Source organism: Ipomoea nil, unplaced genomic scaffold (assembly GCF_001879475.1).
Source record: "Ipomoea nil cultivar Tokyo-kokei standard unplaced genomic scaffold, Asagao_1.1 scaffold2845, whole genome shotgun sequence".
NCBI lineage: Eukaryota > Viridiplantae > Streptophyta > Magnoliopsida > Solanales > Convolvulaceae > Ipomoea > Ipomoea nil.
The window spans coordinates 7,175,790-7,197,700 of record NW_017619273.1 but is presented as its reverse complement, the minus strand read 5'-3'; the positions used below and the strand labels follow the sequence as shown (position 1 = coordinate 7,197,700).

The 21,911-nt window shown below is 35.8% G+C and overlaps 2 protein-coding genes across 2 annotated transcripts; both read left to right on the top strand.

Annotated features, from left to right (window-relative positions):
- The first annotated feature begins 1,856 nt into the window (after positions 1 to 1,856).
- On the top strand, positions 1,857 to 8,324 carry LOC109160167. Its single transcript, XM_019308372.1, has 7 exons — positions 1,857 to 1,959; positions 3,972 to 5,319; positions 5,997 to 6,057; positions 6,149 to 6,267; positions 6,751 to 6,841; positions 7,294 to 7,341; positions 7,973 to 8,324. The coding sequence occupies exons 2-7, from the start codon at positions 4,142 to 4,144 to the stop codon at positions 8,051 to 8,053; spliced, it is 1,578 nt and encodes a 525-aa protein (XP_019163917.1). The 5' UTR covers positions 1,857 to 1,959; positions 3,972 to 4,141; the 3' UTR covers positions 8,054 to 8,324.
- Positions 8,325 to 20,319: 11,995 nt separating this feature from the next.
- LOC109160168 (zeatin O-xylosyltransferase-like) lies at positions 20,320 to 21,724 on the top strand. Its single transcript, XM_019308373.1, has one exon. It carries the CDS (start codon positions 20,320 to 20,322, stop codon positions 21,709 to 21,711), a length of 1,392 nt encoding a protein of 463 aa, XP_019163918.1. The 3' UTR covers positions 21,712 to 21,724.
- Positions 21,725 to 21,911: the final 187 nt, after the last annotated feature.

Here is a 21,911-nt window from a genome sequence, read left to right as displayed (position 1 = left end):
TAAATATATTACATTAAATTTAGGTGTATATATGTTACATGAAAACATAATTTATGCCGAAATACAACACATACAATGATCATTTAGCTAATACACGTACAGTGGGACAATTTGACACCAAACACAATCATTCGTTCTGATACCGAAATAGAAGAGATCAGACAACCTAATTTAATGGTGGAATTGAAACATATATATATGGTTGATACTAGTGTCCCTTGGGGTTGGGGATGATCTTATTCTTCTTGTCATTCTTGAACATGGAACTCACTGTCTTGCCGATCTTTTCTCCCATCATGTCTTTCGGCTTCACACTTCCCGGCTTCGGCCCTGGAAATGTTCCCTTCTTGCTGTTCTCTCCACCGTAATCTTCCCCTGCTGCTTTTCCCATTCCCTGCGGTGATCCCTCGTATGCCATTTCCCCTCCTCCTCTCTCTCTCTTTGCAATATATATTTGATAGTTGAATGTGTGTGTTGTTTCTCCATGGCTTGGGCTAATAAGGTGTATTTATAGACAGCGTTTTGACTTAATTTCCTTTTAATTTCCTCATGTGTATGTGTGGGTGTGTGTGTTCATGAAGAGAAGGGTTGCCAAATACGGGGTGTTCTGTAAATAATTTTTAGCTGATTGTGTTTGTGAGTTTAACTAGTTAATATGATTGTAGAAAGATGTTTGGTAAATTAATTGTTAGCTGATAGCTAATTACTTAATGATTTTTTCAAAAAGCTAATTGAAAAAACTGCTCAATATTTTTAAATTTTAATATTTTGAAATAATAAAATGTTACAAAAAAACTAATTAATCAAATAATAATAAAAAATTAATTAATCAAATAATCTTCTGGTTAAAGTTGCAGAAAATGTTTGGTGTTTTCCTGGGCAGGTTTCCGTGTTCTCCAATTAATCAAATTACCACAAATTTTGTGTTTGTGTGTGTGTTGATAAGTGATTTTTTTAAAAAATGGAAAATGGCAAAACAATTCGATTGAAATTAACAGAAACTTGATTACAACTTCAGGGTTAATTATGAGGAACCCCCCCTCCCCCTCCCCTACCCTACCCTACCCTAAAAAAAAAAAAGCAAAATTTTGAAAAAAGTGCAAAGAAAAGTAATCTTAGCAAACAAAGGGTCGTAAAACAAAGAAAGAAATAATGAATTGGATGATATGTGAAATAAAACATGTTCTTAAATCCAAAATCTATCAAAGTAAAAGTGAAATTTACATAAATACAAAATTAATTATATGAGAATCCAATTGAAACTTACTTTATAGGCCATCACACTCATTACTTATTTAATAACACACTCTTTAACTGAAACATGAATTAGTAATCTCATGCTTATTCGAATTTTGAAAATCTAATAATCTTACAATTTGGACTAAATTTTATACTAAGGAGATGAGATTCACTAAGGTAGCCATTTATTATGATTGCCAAAATGTCTGTAGGTTGCTCAATGGCACATCTTAGGATTTATTGTATGCAGGTTGTGTTCTTTGTGAGTGCCGGGCGATTCAACGACACTTTGAAATAGTATCCATTCAATAGGTTTCTAGATCAGTGAATAAGTTTGCTCATGTCTTGGCAAGAGCTACTCGTTCTCAAACTGGTTCCTCTTGTTGGTTGATTTTGTTTCCTTTTTGTATTGAACATTTAGAATGGTTTTTGGATTTCAAAAAAAAAAAAATGATTAATTAGTACCATATAATTTCTAAAATAAAACATACAAAGAATAATAACACAATTCTCAAATCACATAAAATACACCAAAATTCAAATAGGTTGAATTTAGTTATTATGATGAAACCATTTTGAGAAAGATGAGAATTCAAAAGACACAAATGCCACTACATATAAATGGTTAAACACTACGTTGTTGCTAAACCCCACTCCGGGGAAGACCCAAGAGAGCCTTCTCCTTGGCCATAGCAGTGCCCGCCCTTGGTTTTCACAGTTGTAAGAATTCTCTAATCTACCATTACTTCTCCTCTATACAAATTTCCAAATGTTTATTAGGAATATAGCTTCAAGAATCATACAGAATAATGGTATGCATAGAAATGGCGTGGGGATCTAATTCATGTTCATGCTTGTTCGAACGTTCTTGACTTTTTCCCAATTCTTTTGCCTTTCTTGATTGATTGATGGACTGCCCATGCATTTTTAATCTTCAACTATGATGTATTGGATCTTCAGAACCACTAGATGATTCTGGTTTGTTTTCTTTTTGGGTAAACAATTTCTCTGTTCATTATGCTTCTGGTATTGAAAAAGAATAATAATCATTACTAATTAATGAATTTGGCATTGATTGGAGATGAAGGTAGTGGTTGCTTCTGGGTTCTGAGTTCTTACATGGGAAAGGGGGATGTTAAATAATCCCCTTAACTTGTGACATGAAATTGAAGTTGGTAAAGTTTGGGATATTGAAATAAAATTAGATTCTTTATACCTTGTGAGGGATTTTCATTGGAGTTGGAATTGACAGCAGCAAAGTTTGGGAGATGGAATTTAAATCAATAACATTTGGGAGATTGAAGAAAGGAAAGAGTAATTATTTAGTTTTTTATGCCCTAGATCTGTGTATGAGTTTTAAGATGGGGAAGGGAAAAAGTAAAATATCGCAAAAACTTATGTCAAATTTCTGGTGGAGATGGAATTGGAGGCAATACTATTTGTGGGATTGAAGAAATAAGTTAATCTCTTTTTCCTTAACTTGTGGCAGTTCTATGTTGAATATGGAAATGAAGGTGCCCAAGTTTGGGAGATTGAAAAATTAGCAAATTATTGTGCCCTAGGCCTGTGCACTTGTATGGCCTCATTAACTTCTTTATTGGTTTGTTGGGTGCCTGAGCTCCTATCTTTTAACTAGTGACAAGTGTTATAGATGTAAAAATTTCAGTTAGCAATTATGCAGTATAAAAGGTGGGAGAAAATCAAAGCTAATGCATAGATGAGAGCAGAACTTGTCTTCAGTCCTTCACTAGATAATTAAGTGCCGCCTATGATTTTTGTGGAAGGGGGACTAGAATTTTGTGTCTTTGAATTGTGAATTTCTTTGTCTGATAATTCCTTAGCAAATGGGCATATACTCTGATCTCGTAGTGAGTGGTAAGTGCACTCTGTTCATGGATTGCATCTTAGCCAATGGAATATGTGTGATATTAAGGAACCTATAACCAAGTCACAGGCAACTTTATAATGTTAAAAGTGTGTTACGTTATATGATATGGATATATGATTAGAGTTATTACTTAATCTGTTTGGTTTGTTGCTAAGAAATTTCAACTACATTTTCAAATATTCTTGTTCTTTCATTATCTCCTTTCAGTACTTTTGATTTTTTGTTTTGCCTATTTTTATTTCCTGTTATGGGTTCTTCTATTCTCTGTTCCCTTAAAGTATTTCCTTAGCACATGCATTTCCTCTAGGTGGTTTGTGCTACGCCTGTTTGAGATGGTTCAATAAAAGGTTAAGAAATTATTTGCATATTAACCGTTCAATATTTGTAATGCAAGACTTGCCCTGTAGTTGCTTATAGTTGCCCATTTGCTAGATAGTAGATACTATCTCTTCTCCAGATTTCTAACTACAGATGGATGAAGTTTCCCTGCGTGAATCTAAATTATAATTAAGATAAATCGGTTTCAAAAGGCTGCATTAAAACTACATGAATATCTCTGTGAACTATGAAACGAGTTTTCTTACCATGGTGGCATGACTAAGTAGTGATGTGAATCAATTTTTTGGCTTCTTTCTTCGCTTGTGGAAATGAAATAAGAATCATTTTGGAACTAGGGATGCTTGTTTCCTGTATACTGATAAACTATTTGTTTTTTTGTTTAGTTGGGGTGAAAGTTTTGGATTTCTTGTTATTTCCTTTCTTTGAGACCACACGAAAGAGATATATTTTAAGCTTCCTTTTTTGCATTAATTTTATCTTATTACTTTTTCTTCTATCTGATCAGTTAGCATCATCAGTCAGCAGATTGGGAAAGGTCATCTTATAGTAACTTGGCCAATCATCTTGTGCATTTTGATTCCTAAAGCGTGAAAGCATTTTTGTTGGTGGATCTTTTGTCTTGATTTGTAAAGGCGGGAAAGCATATTCTTTGACTTTCTGCATGGTTTTATTGCTATGCTGATACAGTATTCTTTACCTGAATGTGTTCAAGCTGCTCTATTCACCCACTTCTCACTTGAGATTGCTGAACAAGCTATCATATGTGACTGGTTTCAAACATCTCAGTATTGGAAAATGTGTTCACAGCATGACCAACACCGTATCGACAGATGTGGAAAATCTGTACTTGTGGAATCCAAAGCTGACGATGGCCTCAGCCCCTGTTCCTTAGCTCCTCCAAGTGTTTCTCAGCTATCAGCTTTCAGAACTATTTCAGGAAGTTCTAACCTTGCTGTATACTACCGGAAAAAGTTCCAGAGAAACACCCCTCCTACTTGCCCACCCCAATCATCAGCTAAAGTTGGATGTGCTGGCGGTTGTGATTCTGCCATGTGTTCTGAAGCTCTTTCAGGGGGTGGGAAGGAACAAAGAATTTTTGAATTGGAGGTTGAAACAGATGCTACTAGATCTTCAAATAGGACCCCTGTAGAACGCAATGCAGAACCCCTCTTCTCGAAGTCAGAATCATGTAATGGATGTCCTGATGGGGACTATCGCTGTTCAGAAGAAGCTTCAAGAAGTGATACACTTGGTTTATTGAACCCATGCCTAAATGAAAATTGTTCGTCTTCCAAGTCAAATTTGGATCTTGGTTCAGCATCTCTGAAAAATGATGTAGATGATACCAGTGAGTGCTCCTCCTCTGGTGCATTGGTTCCTGAAGGACTGCATGATAATATGCCAGAAAGGGATATATGCATCTCAATCCTTAGAAAGCATGGGCTTCTTGAAAACATTTGTACTACACAGGCTTTCACTTCTACCCGTAACTGCTGTCTAATCCCATGCAAAGTCTGTGGCTGTACTGATACTACACTAAAAATGCTAATTTGTGATAATTGCAATGACACATTCCATCTCTCTTGCTGCAATCCTCGTGTAAAGAAAGTACCATATGACGAGTGGTTTTGTCTCTCTTGCTTGAGAAAGAAGCGAAAACTACTAAAGGAGAACTCAAGCAGTATATCTTTACATGTTAGCATGGAAGCTGGTGGATGTAGCAACATATTATCTAAAGGAGAATCAGGAATTATAGCTTCCATGTTGAGGAGCACAGAACCATATAACACTTCTGTTCGTATTGGTAATCAGTTTCAGGCTGACGTTCCTGACTGGAGTGATCCTGTCAATAAGTATGTTCTGTCACCTTTTTTGTTGATTATTTTGTATCCCCTCATGGAAGAAGAAATTGTGAGGACATTTCCCATTGTACAGGCATATGAACTTCACATTCCTGAGCATTCATTGTTAGTGCTTAGCACTATTAAAGGTTTTTTGTTTTGTTTTGTTTTGTTTTGTTTTTGTTTTTTGTTTTTTGTTTGTTTTTTGTTTGTTTTTTGTATGCTTTGGCTTTTACAAGATATTACTTGCTTGATTCTGCTACATGTCTCAGGAGCTATTCTATTGATTTTCACTACATGTGTCTTGTTTTAGTACTTTTTGATCCACCTGCTAAACATCGTGTTTTAAAATTTCATTTTAAGTGCATTCAGAAAAAATTGAAGAACTGTGATGGTAAAAATATGAGATTGAAGGTTATGCTGCTCGGAATTGTCTGTTCTAGTTGCATCTCAACGTATGCAGAACTGTTTGCAACACATTTGATATATGCATGACTTCATGCTTTGAACACTAAACTCATTGTAACACTGTAATGTGATGTATTCTGTGCATTATTGTCTTGTGCCTTATACAAATATGCGTATTGTAGTCCCTTCATTCACATGCTTAGGTTTATGATTGTCTGCATTGCATTTCTAATATTCCTATGTCATGTAATTGTTCTTTTGGTTTTCCATATCTGATACAGTGAGGCTAGTGCTAGTCCTATCACTGAACCAGTCGAAATGGATCCTTCTGAAAGTTTGCATGTAAGACTTCTTTTGATGTAACTGTTTTGATCCAATTGGCTGCTGAGTTCTGTAAAAACTGTTTAGAAGCTGTTGGACTTGCTATTTTCAGGACAGCAGTACAAATAAGCCTTTCAGGGTCAGTTCTATTGGGAATTGGCTACAATGCCAGCAGGTCATAGAAGGTATTGGGGAAGATGTTGATGGAACTATTTGTGGGAAATGGCGCAGGTAAAAAGTTTTCCCCAAGTAAAAGGAAAAACTAATTTCAGAGAAAATGTATCATGATCAGTTATGCCAACAACTATAAAGTATATTAGTTAATAGGGTGTAACCTTGAAAGTATATCATGAAATTGATTTTGCACGTCTTTAAATTCTATAAACATGTTTGCAATGGTGCTTGTACTTGTACATATTTGGTATGGGCAAGCTTTTTTTCATGACTTATGCAACAATTCCTTTTGATGTAGTGTTTTTTGTTTGTATGCAATGTCAAGGATCTCGGAAGATATATGCATTTCTTTTTGTTTACATGATTTATTTGCATGAGAAATCAGTATAGATATTGTCAGCATTAATCAGTAGGAGACGTACTTATTCTGTGACTTTGATGGGTCCCTGAGCTTGTGAATAATCAGTATCTTATATTGCATAACCAGTTGAATTCTGGTTCAGTTGATATTTTAATCTCAACAGAGAGTTAATGATACAGGGCACCACTCTTTGAAGTTCAAACAGATGACTGGGAATGCTTCCAATCTGTTCTTTGGGATCCAGCACATGCTGATTGCGCTGTACCTCAGGTATATTAATTATTCTTTGTTTCTGCATCCTTTAATCATTCTTGCATTTGTTAACCTTGCACGCTCACTTTGTTGTTGCATCTGTTTTCTTTTCCTACATGTTTGATGAGTTCTGTGAGATTTTGATTTCATGACTCTGAAAAGAGCAAAAGGTGTATTTTCTCTTAACGCTATCTGCAGATTGCAGAATAACTGGTGCATTTGCCTTTTGCTATGGAATTTCATTATTTCAGTTTAGGTTTTAGTCAATGTAGAATTGCCTCGTTCCAAATTTTTAGCCCCTTGTATTATCTGGGTCAAACTGGCACTTTACGCTAATCCGTTCTTTCATTTTCTTTACTCCCACTTCTTTCTATTTTTCATTTTCATCCGTTGTCTTCATACTTGTGTCTGGCATCAGTGGTAATGTAACGTATCTTCAAGTTTTATGTGATCTATCTTTTTGGTTTCAGGAGCTAGAAACAGCTGAAGTTTTGAAGCAATTAAAGTATATAGAGATGGTATGGGTTCTGGCCATCTTTGTGTATCTTCATTCTTTTTGTTTGGTTTATACAAGCAAGTTATTTACTAAGAGGTTGCTCTATGAAAAAAAAAAAAAAACAAAAGGGTCAATGTGTGTTATTGGCGGGGGGTTTTGACTTTTGAGTGACCATTGGCTATTTTTGGTCAGGCCATGAGGTGTCCTAAGCAGGTCCTAACTGTAGGAGGCACCTTTAAGCATGTACCATACTCAGATTAATCCCCAAAGTGCTAGTCAGATTGGTTTTTTTCATACGAGAGGGGTTTTGAACTCCTGACCTCTCTTAAGGGGGATGAGAGTGCACGGCCACTCACGCCAACCAAGCTGGTTAGTGACCATTGGCTATTTACATTGTATAAGTAGTGAAATTTACATGTGAGAAACTAGGTCTCCAGCTCACTGCTCGACTGTTTGTACTAATTTGGGACTGCCCACTTACTTTAAGCATATACTGTGTAGGTCTTAGTAGATTATACATACGTTTCCACATCTCCTCGTCCAGTTATCTCATAGATTACTTGCTTTAATAATGCTTTGTCTTTGAGCAATCTGGAATTTTTCGGGACGTTTTGTGGCAGCTGACTCACAAACATACTATACTATTTTATCAGTTGAAACCCAAGCTGGATGTAAAGAGGCGCAAATTGGATTGCACCAAGCGTAGTGACTTGCAAAATGGTACAGAGACTTGAAAACCGCCTTATTCGAGCATGCAAACTTGGGAAGGTATAACTGTGTACATTGTAATGGCTTAAGTCGAATGATCATTAAAGCAAAAGAAAGGAAAAAAAGAGAGGTTAAAATGATTTAGCAGATGGCTTTGCAGTGTTTTGCAATATAAGCCGTATGGTTGCTGATTGCCAATTTCTGATCCATTTTCTAGTATTGGATGTTTTTTTTTTTTTTTTTTTTCTCTTATTAATTAGATTTGAGTGAGTGATATAAAATTGAATTTCTCTTCTATGGTGCTAGCTTGTTATCCTCCAAAGCTTTCATTTCTGAATAGATTAGATGTTCATCTGTCAAGTTTAAACCATCTCTTTTGAATTGATTACTACGTTTACGTTGGGTTAATTAGCCTTGTTATTCTCTCAGGACCTTGTGGTCTAGTGGCACCAAGTTGCTCTTCCATAAGAAAGGTTGTGGGTTTGAGCCACAGATACTTTTTGTGCTTCAGTAAGTTGAGAAAATAGTTATGAATATATACTGCATTGTAACAGCCTCAATAGTTCTAAACATAAAAAATAAAAAAATTAGCCTCATCATTCATTGGGTGTATAATTAGATGAGTTGGACTTGCTATTTCTTTCTGGGTTCTTTGGGCCACAAATAAGGAGAGATATTTCATGGCGTTCAGAATTGGTGGAATTGAGGGTTTAAATGTTTAATGAAGCTAAAAGAAGGCCCTCAACATACAATTGTTATACCAAAGACCAGGTCTACCTTGCATGCATTATGAATTTGGTTTAAAAATTATGTATTTGCACTTAAGATATAATATGTTAACTTCGTTTGACCATATGGTGGTCTTTGGCATATAAGTGGTAAACAGAGAAATGATAATTTTAAAATGTATTGGAAACAAAATGTGGGGGAAATGTGTAAATGTAAAAATATAAAGGTATATTTGTAAATATTAATTATTTTATAATTAAAATTAGTACATTAATAAATAAAAGTATGCACCAAATCACTAATAAATAATTAAATAGTAAATATTAATTATCAAAAAGTCAATTTAAAATTAAAACACAATTTATAAACTCCAATATACTTTTAAGCTTAAATAATAAAACATTCTAATTGTTTAAATGATTTCATCAACCACTGAACCAAACATTCTAATTGTTTAAATGATATCATCAACCATTGAATCAAGATCTCACGACCTCCCATATAGGAGCGTCACTATATGCTATCTGAGTACAATATGCTTGGCATATAGTTAGATATTTAATCTGGAGTACATTTTTATTTTTATGAACTAGCCAGGTCATGATTAAAAATTTAAAGCAAGTTGTGAACATGGTTTTGAATTCATTCCAAGATCCTCACCCTCGAGTTAAGTAGGCGGCTATCAATGCAATTGGTTTGTTGTCTACTGACTTGATTCCAGAATTTCATAGCCATGTATTACCCGCACTTCTGCAGGATGACTTCCAAAATTCGAGAATACAAGTTTTTCCCTTATGTTATCATTTCTTTTCCATTAGTACACTCCATTAATAATATGCTACACACAATGTTTCGTGATATAAATAAACCTATTTTGTGGTCAATCCTTTTAACACCCCTCCTCATCAAAGTATACATATTTAACATCATTTATATATAATCTCTACTTAAATAATAAATGGACATGATTTGCTTGATTCAATGTAAGAGATTTGCCTATAAAAAATATTTTAAAAGTATTCATAATGACCTAAAATGTTCAATAGTAATTATTCATGATTTGCTTGATACAAATATACAATGCTAGAGATTTGCCTACGCAAAATATTTTGAAAGTTCTCATAATGACCTAAACAGTTATACAAAAATCATTAAAAAATGTGTGTGTTTTTTTTTTTTTTGTTTTTTTGTTTTTTGTTTTTTTGTTTTTTTGTTTTTTTGTTTTTTTTTTTTTTTTTTTTTCACTCAATCAACACATCTGATTGTATGTTACTAAACTCAACTCCCTGTTTTCAAAAAAAAAAAAAAAAAAAAAAACTCAAACTCCTTACTTTTAAAAGCACAAAATATCAATATGAAAAACTTAATTTCTATAGTTACTATTAGTATTTAGAAAATTACAGTTTTAGTCAATGTATAACCATTTGAATATTGTATGTTACTAAACTCAACTCCCTACTTTTAAAAGCACAAAATATCAATATTAAAAACCTAATTTCTATAGTTACTATTAGTATTTAGAAAATTACAGTTTTAGTCAATGTATAACCATTTGAATACAATTCCCCTTATAAGAGAGCTAGTTTGAATTTTATAGCATATATAAAGACTATTTCTTTTGGCGTAAGGAGGTGCAAATCAAATCCAAAATGAGTCTAAACAGGCTTAAATTGCATGCACCCATAACCTGTGTAAATGAATGTCGTTCAAAACTTGACAGCGGGAGTTGGGCACAACTCTTGTTGTCCATGCAACATAGGTTTGTGAAAGCTCTTATGTTTCACTATAGGACGAGTTTACGATAAAATCTCATCTTTTTTGTAAAATTCGTGTTGTATTTGTCATGTTCTAAAAAATAATGAGTTAATTCTAGAATTCTATTGCTATATTTGTAACGAGATTAGTAAACTAGTTGTAACATTGCAATGGAAATTGCAACAGATTGAAATTCATTGCTGTAATGGAGTAGACATGAAAATATGGTTGAAAACATTGCAACGGAATTTGCAATAGAACTTAATCCATTGCAAAATTTGCAATGAAAAAATTTCATTGCAACTCCCATTGCAAAGTTTGCAATGGATATAGAATACCGTTGTAATGAGCTTTTTACCTCCGGAATGCATTCCAATGCAAATTTCGTTGCAAATCGTGATTTGCAATAATGGAATTTGGGCATTTTGCAATAGAATTATGTCCATTGAAATTCAAACTTTTTTCTTGTAGTGTCTAATCCATTACAGTTAATTTCAACTTTTAATCTAAGGATTAACTTTGTAACATTAGATTTATTCTTATTATATTATCATCTTTTGGAGTTATTTTATTTTATTTTATATGTCATTACTGCTAATGAATTTCTAATTTCTGATAAAAACCTGTGGTTGGGTATAATGAATTTTACAAGTTGCTAAAAATTCTCTCTCTTGTAATATGATCTAAAAGTTTTCAAAAACTTCTCCCAACCTTTGTGATTTTTTTTAGTACTCATTTGTTCAAATTTGTCGAGAATAATATACGTTGAGTGCTCAATTATATTATTACAATCCATTTTATCTTGAGAAATTGACGCTACAACGTTTCTAGCACTATTGGAAAGTAGCGAATCAATTTTAAGTAAAGTGAGTGGAACACACAACTTGGATTTCCTTTGAGACCATTCCAATTGCTTGTATTTTTCCATAAAAGAAATTCCAACATATTTTAAATCTTAGTTATTTATTGATGGACTTGGGATATTTGATAAAATGAATTGAACTTGTGTATTTTTTTTGAGAATAAGAGCTTAATGTATTAATTCAGATCCAAGAATGTTCGCAAGAAACTGGGGAGGAATATGGAACCACTCCCCGCAACCTGACAGTGAAACGCCCTCCCTAGCTAGAGCATGGGCAGCACGATTCGCAGATCGCCTAGCAAAACTAAAGACCACATCCTGTATCAAAGATGTAGCCTCTTTTACATCATCAATTATCAAACTAAAAGGCGAGTTATAAGAAGGGGAAGATAAGGCATAAAAAACAATCTGGGAATCAGTTTCCACATCAATACTCCCATAATCCAAAGCCTTGACCCAACTTAGAGCCTCCCGAATACTGACCGCCTCGGCTTCTTTAACATCATAATCCCCCACATAGTTTGAGCTCTTCGCAGCAACGAGAGTCCCCGTTTCATCTCTAACAACCCACCCCATACCCATGGAGCCGTTTGAACTCATTGCGACATCAGTGTTCAGCTTTAAACGCACACTTCCAATTACTCCACAAAGACAGAGCAGAACGCAACATCAAATCCATTGAGTACGGAACATTCCTCCACACCGAATCATTCCTACTACACCACAAACCCCAGCATGCTATTACAAATTTGCATAAATTATCACCATCTAAATTACTGAGATTCTCAAAAAACCAATCTGAGACATTACCAGTTCCCGTAGGCACGATTAGTAAGCCAAGAGCCGCCCAAACCTTAACTGCCTCACTGCAAGTAGCAAACAGATGCAAGGCGGATTCCTCAAACTGGTGGCACAAATGACAAGTAACCTGGCAAGCAACACGTTTTGTTAACAATAAATCACGAGCAGGTAAATACTGAGAAGCAAGCTGCCAACAAAAACTCCTCACCTTTGGAGGGACCTGTAAGCTCCAAATTCTCGCCCAAGGGCGCGAATCATTCGCCTCACCCACCAGCCGCCGATAGCAAGACCGAACCGTATAATTCCCTTTATGATCATCGGCCCAGTACCAAGAATCAGGGGGCAATCTAGTACTCAATGGGAGTTTCATGATAAGAACCGCATCACGGGCATAAAAAATGTCCCGAACACAATCATAGTCCCAACCAGTTCCATCCACATTGAGCAAAGAGGAGACCGGAGCAATTGTAACCGACTCGTGTAATGGTGTTATAACATACGGATTCAACACATCTGGTAACCAAGGGTCCTCCCCAATCTTTGTCCCTCGAACTTGTGTATTGTAAAAATAACCCTCCCGTATTCTCTTAATGAACCTATTTTAGGTTCATCAATATTATGATACAATTGCATTATTATTGTAAAGATGAGTATTCAATATTATAAAAATGAACCACCAATAATATTGTGAAAATAAACATGTGTATGTTAAAAATGAACTTGTAAGTAAAAATTAGGGATATCAATCTTAGCTTGAACCTGATGGGTTGACCCGATAAAAATGAAACCAACGGATCAATGACCCGAACGGGCTAGCCCAATAAGTCGAAAATTAGTAAGCTTGATGGCTTGAATGAACTAACCCGAAATTTAATGGGCTAACCCAATAACCCAAACTAATTAAGGTTATTATTTATTATAGAAGTGATGTGGAACAAAACATAAATTGAATTTATAGATAAGTTCATCTTTAGTATTTTTTAAAATTACATTTTAAATAAATTTTTAATAAATATATTACAAAATAAATTATTTTTATAATAATAAATAATGAAATTCCTGATGTTGAGACTAACACCATTTTTGAAGGTAAGTTCTTCCGCTGCTCCTCTATTTCTGCCTCTGCTTATGCAATTCTTGATTTTGAGACTGACATCATTTTTGAAGGCCAGGAGGACGGCGGGATGAGTGTATGTCAATTCTTGGCGTTGAGAAGTTGAGCATTGAGGAAGTCCAGAGGATCGAGTGGCGTTCTCTCGATGAGAAAATGGAGAAATGGATATATGCGGTGAAAATTGTGGTGAGAGTTCTTCTGTCGGCTGCAAAATGGTGTCTCTTGAATTTTGGGAGGTTGTTGTCATAGCCCGGAGGTCTTCAGAGAAGTTATTTAGAATTCTGGACATGTATGATGCTCTTTCTGCTGTTTTACCTGATTTATAAGTTCTTTTTTTGTCGTGAGGCTGGCGAAATGGTGTATAATGAGGCTAAGGGAGTGTTTGATGGCTTAGGAGAAGCAGCTATTGGAACATTTGTGGTTTTGAAAATTTGGTTAGGGGAGGTTTTCAGAACACCGATAAGGTGTTGAAATTCACCTATTAACTCACTATGTTATGAATTATGTTAAATTGCTATGTCCATTGATCTACTCAACAATGCCAAAAAAAAGTTAGGAGAAGATCGAACATAACATGGAAAGACAAAAAACTCACGGGTTAGACAGTCAATTGACCTTAAACTTAACAAAAGACTAAAAGTGACGCGATTAGAAAAAGATTGTCGCAATGTGACAAAATTAATTATTGTGAATTAAAATTGGACACACTCCAATAACAGTGTGACTAAAAAGGGAATTAACTCTTGATGTAATAAATAAAATTCATATTAATTATACTAATAAAAAAACTTTTAATACTTCGAAAATAAACATGTAGCTAGAGTATCCAAAATTAACCTAATATTAGCATTGACCCTCAGCAGCTCAAAATGAACATGTAGTGTTCTATAAATGAACATATTTTGTGGTCAAACCTTTTAACACTTCTCCCCATTAAAATATACATATTTAACATCATTTATATATACTCTACTTCAATACTAAATGGGCATGATTTGCTTGATTCAATGTAAAAGATTTGCCTATGAAAAATATTTTAAAAGTACTCCCAATGACCTAAAATATTCAATAGTAATCAATCATGATTTGCTTGAGACAATGCTAGATATTTTAAAAGTGCATCTCAATATAAAAACCTTTACGGTTTTATATATATATATATATATATATATATATATATATATATATATATATATATATATATATATATATATATATATAGAGTAAATACCCAAAATCGTCCTCGACTATAGTGGTTTTTCTCAATTTCGTCCTAAACGACTTTGGTGACCTAATATCGTCCCAGACTTTTGTGTTTCGCTCAATTTAGTCCTAGACTTTTGTATTTTTGCTCAATTTAGTCCCTCATTTGTTATTCTGTCCATTTGGTGTTAAACAATTCAGTAATTTTAATATTAGCATCTCTTTACTCATAGACATGTGAACTGCGAAATCCCTTTTTTTTTTTTACGAATTACTCCCAGAATTACTCCTAAAACTGCGAATATAAAATTTGATTTGCAGGTCCGGGAGTAATTCTGGGTGTAATTCGTACAAGAAAGAGGAATTTCGCACTTCACAGGTTGAAAGTAAAGAGAGATCAATATTGACATTACTGAATTGTCCCTTAATTTAACACCAATTTGACAGAATAACAAATGGAGGACTAAATTGAGCGAAACACAAAAGTCTGGGACGATATTAGGTCACCAAAGTCGTTTAGGACGAAATTGAGAAAAACCACTATAGTCGAGGACGATTTTGGGTATTAACTCTATATATATATATATAAACTTTTACTAATGTATTTAACTCAGCCCCTATTACCAAGTGGCTTGTGGTCCACTAGTATTGGATTGCTCTCTTATGTGGGAGGTTTATGTTTCGAGCCTTGTTGTAGGCATAGTTTGTATGGGTATTCCCTTTCCTTTGTAATAATAAACTCAGCCCCCTACTTTTTTTTCTTTTTCTTTTTGTTGTGTGAAATACAACGCCCTACTTTTATAAGCACAAAATATCAATTAAAAACCAAATTTCTATAATTACTATTAGTATTTAAAAAATTACAATTTTAGTCGATGTATAACCAATTAGATACATACAATTTTCCTTGTAAGAGAGTTTGATTTGTATAGCATAAAGACTATTTTTTCTGCGTAAGAAAGTGCAAATCAAATCATAAAATGAGCATAAAAAGAATTAACTCGTGTGCACCCGTGACGTGCGTACATGAATGTCATTAAAAATTGACAACTCACACGGGCTAAGTTTCCCTGCTGTGCAACAAGAGTTAGGCGTAACCCTTACTGTCCAAACAACAAGAGTTTAATTTGGCGCAACTCTTGCTATCCATGCAACAGAGGTTTGTGAAACCTCTGTTGTTTCTCTGAACAGGACAAGTGCTTTCTCTAAGCTTTTTTATCTTTATTTTTCATCTCAAATAGGTCTATTTTAAGAATTAATTTCTCATTCATACATTGTTCGTTTTGAGCGTATAATATATATATCAATTTCTTCAATACATGAATTCACTTTGACCCGACTCAAATCGAAAGTGAATCCCACATATATTTGTATAACAAAATAGTCACTTAAGATATAAAAGTTCTAACAAAAGTGAACCACCAATAATGTAAAAATGAATCTATATTGTTCATTAATGAATCTAATTGAGATCCGTCATCATAATGCAATTGCATTACAATTGTGTAAATAAACATGTGATATGTTGAAAATGAACTTGTAACATTGTGAAAAACTGAAAATCAACATGTTGTGTTTGCTTAATGAACTTATTTAGTATTTATTAGTCTACATGTGTATTTGCATTAATAATTTAAAATTGAACTTGCATTATATTTTGTTCAACAGATAATCCTCCCACCTACTGTGTTACCCTTTGAACCTTCCATTATAAAGATATATTTATTAGGGATTATGGATGGTTAGAGATTTTGTATTTTGGGGAAATATCAATCTTTATTTTTATTTTCAAATATTATGAAATAACAAAATTTTTAATTTTTTCCTACCACATGATCTTAATTAACCGAGCTGCCAATAGTCATCATCACAAGCAGAGAGAAACTTGTAAAAGTCCAAATGCATATATTACAAATACTTGTCATCCACATGCTACGTGTGATTATTTTGTAAACAATAAGTTTATTACAAAGGGAAAGTAGAGGTACGTGATCGCCTTATTCCAACTACATATATATTTGGCGATAATATATGAGACGTAATAAGAGTGACGATATTTGTCTCATTCCGATCAGTTTTGTTTGTTTTCCGGTCAGCAGCATGTAGGCCAGCAAGGACATTTCTCATGCGCCTCATCCGGATCCGGCCAGCCGCTGATTATCACTTTGGGGTCATTAACGTTGCGGTTCCAAACGGTGGTCTCCTCCGGCACCAGCACCTCCTCGGAAACTGGCCGGCCGGCGTTGCAATGAAATGCGAAAAACATGACAAAAAGTAGCACCACCGCCATTATGGCCAATGTGCTTTTCTTGGTCGCCATGCTTGGAAATTTGCTGCTACCCTTTTCTCGTTGATCTCGGATATGCTTGATAGAGTGTGTGGCCTGGATTACATGCAGTAGAATGGTATATATATACAGATAGGGATGGGAATATATTTTTATTCTTATTCGAATTTCTTGCTGTTTAAAGGGAGAAAACAAGTTGTTCGTACGTTGCAATGCCGGACATTGGAAACGCTGAACAAGTAAAAGATAATTAAGAAATAGGGGAAATTATTTTATTGTACTTTTAGTGAGACCAACTATCACCGCTGGAAATTATGGAATTTTCGACCACCTGAAATTGATCTTAAATTAAGTTGAAAGCTTGTTCCGACCATTTTTGGTATCCGAAAAAACCTTTATTGCTATTTCCGTTGCTTTCGACTTGATTTAAGATCACTTTTAGGTGGTCAGAAATTTCATAATTTCCAGTAGTGTATGTAGAGAGGATCTTTACATGCACTACACAATTTCAACATCTTAAAAGGTTGAAATGTATTTATATTAATCCGAATTCATATCGCATTTTCAATGGTCCAATATCACGTTAATTGGATGAGTGAGTGGTTAAATGGTGCAAGGGGACCAAACGCGATCCTCCTGAGAACTGATCTCTACATACCTCTCTCGGAGCCTAGCTAGGCACTTGGTTGGTTGGACCCATTTTCTCAGACTTTCCTCCTCCCTTGCCTTCCTCCGATCCTCTTCTCATTGATATCCTCTGCTTCTCCAAAACGGTTAGCCGTTTTCATCAACTCACGGTAAGACCGAGGAGGGCTAGTGTTAAAGTATTTGTAGAATTGCCCCGACCTCAATGTATGTGTGAAAATTGAAATGGTTACCTTCTCATCGAAACCTATCATACACATTGTTCACTTCTTTTTCCATCTAGCTACAAAAATTCCTTAGACTCTCCTTTGGTTTGTCTAACAATGCACAAATAAGAAAAATGCTTGAGAAATATGTCAAAAAGTTGTTTGACTGCTCGGCAAAACTTTGTATTAACTTATCTAGGATTGTGTTTAATCAATCTTGAGTCGTCCCATCAAAAGTAGACAGAAATGTCCTACACATGATCACGTTGCCTGCTCCAATCATCACCATAGTTGCCTTATATCTTGTCATGTGTACACACAAGTCAGAAACCGTGGTATAGGCCTTCATAGTCGTACTGATATGGTGAGTTTGCACATGGTCGTGCCATCTTGCCCTCTTGAGGTCGGTCTTTAATTACATGGTGAGCTTGCATGGAGTTGGCCCACCCAAGTCACCTACTCTTTCTGAGGATTGGGAATGCTTATCCTTATTTACTGCCTCTCTAGCTTGGTTCTGATATGATCCCCTAGTTGATGACCCCTCAACCCCTAGCTTAGTTGTGGCTCTAACCTCTCCTAGACCAACCAGTCATCCAGCCGACCCCCCACCTCGAACATCCTCATCCCTCATTTCCGTACATTAGCCTTGGCCCTCAAGCCCTCTTCCTGGTAGTGAGGTAGGTCGCCCGTTGCACATGTCCTTTCTCGTTGTTGGGTTCTCTTTTGTTGCGATGACGCCACTTCAACTTCGTCTGGGGTGGCGACGGGGGAACTAGATTCTGCACTTCTGCCACCAAGTGAGTCATTGTTGCTACTTGTTAAATGGCCTGGACACTTGCCTGGAGGTCCACAGGCGGATCTCTAGTGATCTGGACTCTTGTTGACCTCCGCCACAACTGTTATGGAGTTTGTCGCGGAGATCATGTGGGTTTGTTTATTGGATGTATTCACTAGCGTTGCCATTGGGGTTCATGCTATGAGATCCAAGGAGTTGCCTGATCCAGATCGCGCCATTGCTCAAAGCGTGTTGATGACAAGCGATATATATATTGTAGCCTGCTTGAGAGTTGATCTCACACTCTCAATAAAAACACAAATGACGGTAAGAATATTACCAAAAAATGTTGAAAATGTTTGTGTATAAGTAATTAATTGAGACAAGTTGTATTGCTTATGTTCTCAATACAAGATTGGGCGTGTCCCCCACCTATGTTCATAACTACTTTCTCAACCTAAAACACAAAGAGGCGTTATGCCCCCTATTGGAACACAAAGAGGCGTTATTAACGCCTCAAGCTCGAACTCACAACCTCCCATATGGGAGTCCAACCCCGGTGTCATCTGTGCACAAGGTGACTGGAAATCATAATGATTGCTCTAATAAGTACAACAACCTCCTAATAACTACGACGCTCCGCTTCACAAGTGCTTTGGTCCTCCATAATTGATGTTTCTTAATGAGGTGATGCTCTAATTAATGCATTGATTTTGCGTTTAGTGCTCACTGCTCAGCTCCTAGCCATTACTATTTGACTATATCTTAATCATCTTGACGGGTTAGACTAAGAGTATTGCGGGTCAGATATAGTAATTTATCCAATTATTCTATTAGTTATATTATGATAAGGTTTTCGATGGGCTAGTATGGCTCAACAACTATATAATTAGGGAAGGAATTGTTTGTAAGTTATAAGTAAAATAAACGGCGGCTTACATTTTAAAACTAGCCATGCTAATAACTATCGTGAGAATGAGTTTATAATTACCTTGTGTTAAAGTGGTGACGTCCTTCAAACCTAACACAATTGTCTCTATATTCGTACACTCCAATTAGAAACTAAAATTCATGTAGCTCACATGATTTATAGATAGATTAGGGATTTGAGCGAGCAAAGAAACCCAAGAAAGGTTCAGGTGCATTATTTCTACGACTCCCATAAAAATGATTAATAAATAACATCACAAATTATTACTCATTATTATTATTATTATCATGTACCCAAAACTCTCTTGTATTTTTCTGTGTTGGAGATATCCGTCCGGTCATCATTAAAAGTAACGTTTTCATGGATTTACACTGCTTGTCTTTTTCTCTATAATTAATTAATAGCATATAACGTATGGAACTCATGCTTATCTGCGTCTAGAAGGAACCGGATGGTGTTGTTTTATATTACGCTTAGATTAAAGTATATGTTATTTTCATCAGATTAATGATGACGACCAAATCAAAGAACTGTCCCACTTTTATTTTCATGTGATCATAACTATGGAACTATTTTCACATTTGATCCCGACTATTAATTTTTTATATTTAATCTTACAATTTTTAAAATATTGTTACATTTAATCCTTTTAGCTTATTTTTTTGTTATTGATGCCTAAATTTTAAGCAAGTGACTTATTTTGAATAACAAAATTATTTCTAGTCCCTCCCTAAGAAGTTTAAGAAAAAAAGTAATGAAAAATGATAATTTTTTCCTTTAAGATAGGTCACCGGTGATAGAAAATTAGGTTGGAGGGACCAAATGGAGGACCAAATGTAGAAATAGTCCCAGGGTTGCGTGACCAAAAGTGGACAAAACTAGTCAAAAAAACAAAAACTTGTGCCATTTATATATCTTCATTCACTTGGTGAAAGAACAAACACCAAAGATTTATACAAGCTTTTAAGTTAATTAGTGTTAGATATGGATAGCTGCAATAATAGTGTTAGTGATGAGGTTGCTGTTGTTATGGTGCCTCTTCCTGCTCAAGGCCATCTCAACCAGCTTCTTCAGTTCTGCTGCTTAATCTCTTCCTATGGACTCCCTGTTCACTACGTTGGATCCGCCATCCACAACCAACAAGCCAGACTTCGAGCAAATGGCTTAGACCCCAACAAAATAGCCAAAATCCATTTCCACGATCTCCCCACTCCTCATTTCGATTCCCCTTCCCCCAATCCCAATGCCCCCATCAAGTTCCCAGCTCATATGCAGCCAACCTGGGAAGCCTCGCAGCTCCTTCGCCACTCCACTGCAAATATTCTCCGCGAATTAGCATCTAAAGCTAGAAGGATTGTGATCATTCATGACTATCTGATGTCTTCTGTTGTTCAGGATGGAGCATCTCTCACTAATGCTGAGATTTATGCCTTCAATTGTATCTCAGTTTTGTGTAGGGTTTCCTACATTTATCAACAATTAGGAGCGCAATTCGTCGAGGAAGGAGAGTTGCGAGAGCTGCTGCCCACTTATGGGGGATGCGCAACAGAAGAAATCATGAGGCTTGGAGAAGCCCAGAGAGAGTATGCAAAGTTCAAAGCTGGAGATATTCATAACTCCAGCAGACTGATTGAAGGTCCGTTTATTGATTTATTAGAGAAAGGGGAAATGGCTCAGAGGTGGAGCCAATGGTTTATTGGTCCTATACTCCCTGCAAAACCCGGGTTAATCTCGAACAAATCGAATGTTTGCTTAGATTGGCTTGATGAGCAGCCTCAAAGCTCTGTTCTATACATTTCATTTGGTACCATGACTTCCATGTCTGATAGGGAGGTGAGGGAGCTGGCTTTGGGGTTGGAGCGGAGCAAACAGAGGTTCTTATGGGTGTTGAGAGATGCAGATAAAGGCGATATCTTTTCGGGTACAGCTCGAGAGATTGAGTTGCCAGAGGGATTCGAAGAGCGGGTGAGAGGAGTGGGAGTGGTGGTTAGGGACTGGGCACCACAACCCGAGATCCTGGCTCACCCGTCGACTGGAGGGTTCATGAGTCATTGCGGGTGGAATTCGTGCATGGAAAGCATCACTTTTGGAGTTCCAATAGCTGCCTGGCCTATGCATTCTGATCAGCCTGTTAACAGTTTTTTGGTGGCCAAAATAATCAAAACAGGCCTGATGGTAAGGGAATGGGCGGATCGCGAAGAGGCGGTGAAGTCATCAGCCATTGAGAATGTGGTGAGGAGACTTATGGCATCAGAGGAAGGAGATGAGATGAGAAAGAGAGCTCAAGAACTTGGCGAAAACATAAGAAAATCAGCTCAAGAGGGAGGTGCTTCTCAAACGGAACTCAACTCTTTCATAGCTCATATCACTAGATAGTCTGTTTATTTTGCGAGATACTTCAATGTTTAGAACCCCCTCCCCCACTTTCGTTTATGAACTTTTTAGGAAGTTTTGAATAATATTGCTTTTTTTTTTTTGAAACACTTTGTATTTGTTCTATATACTATGACCACCCATTTGGAATGGTAACAGAGGTGTCACCACTCTACATAGTAATTGACAAGTTATGAACAGTA

What these genes read in the sequence shown, in the direction of transcription:
- LOC109160167 (XM_019308372.1), top strand. Translation starts at nt 4,142, where the DNA reads ATGCTGATACAGTATTCTTTACCTGAATGTGTTCAAGCTGCTCTATTC. An exon ending in TGGAGTGATCCTGTCAATAA is followed by an intron (nt 5,320 to 5,996) that starts GTATGTTCTGTC and finishes TATCTGATACAG; the next exon opens with TGAGGCTAGTGCTAGTCCTA. An exon ending in ATCCTTCTGAAAGTTTGCAT is followed by an intron (nt 6,058 to 6,148) that starts GTAAGACTTCTT and finishes TGCTATTTTCAG; the next exon opens with GACAGCAGTACAAATAAGCC.
- LOC109160168 (XM_019308373.1), top strand. Translation starts at nt 20,320, where the DNA reads ATGGATAGCTGCAATAATAGTGTTAGTGATGAGGTTGCTGTTGTTATG.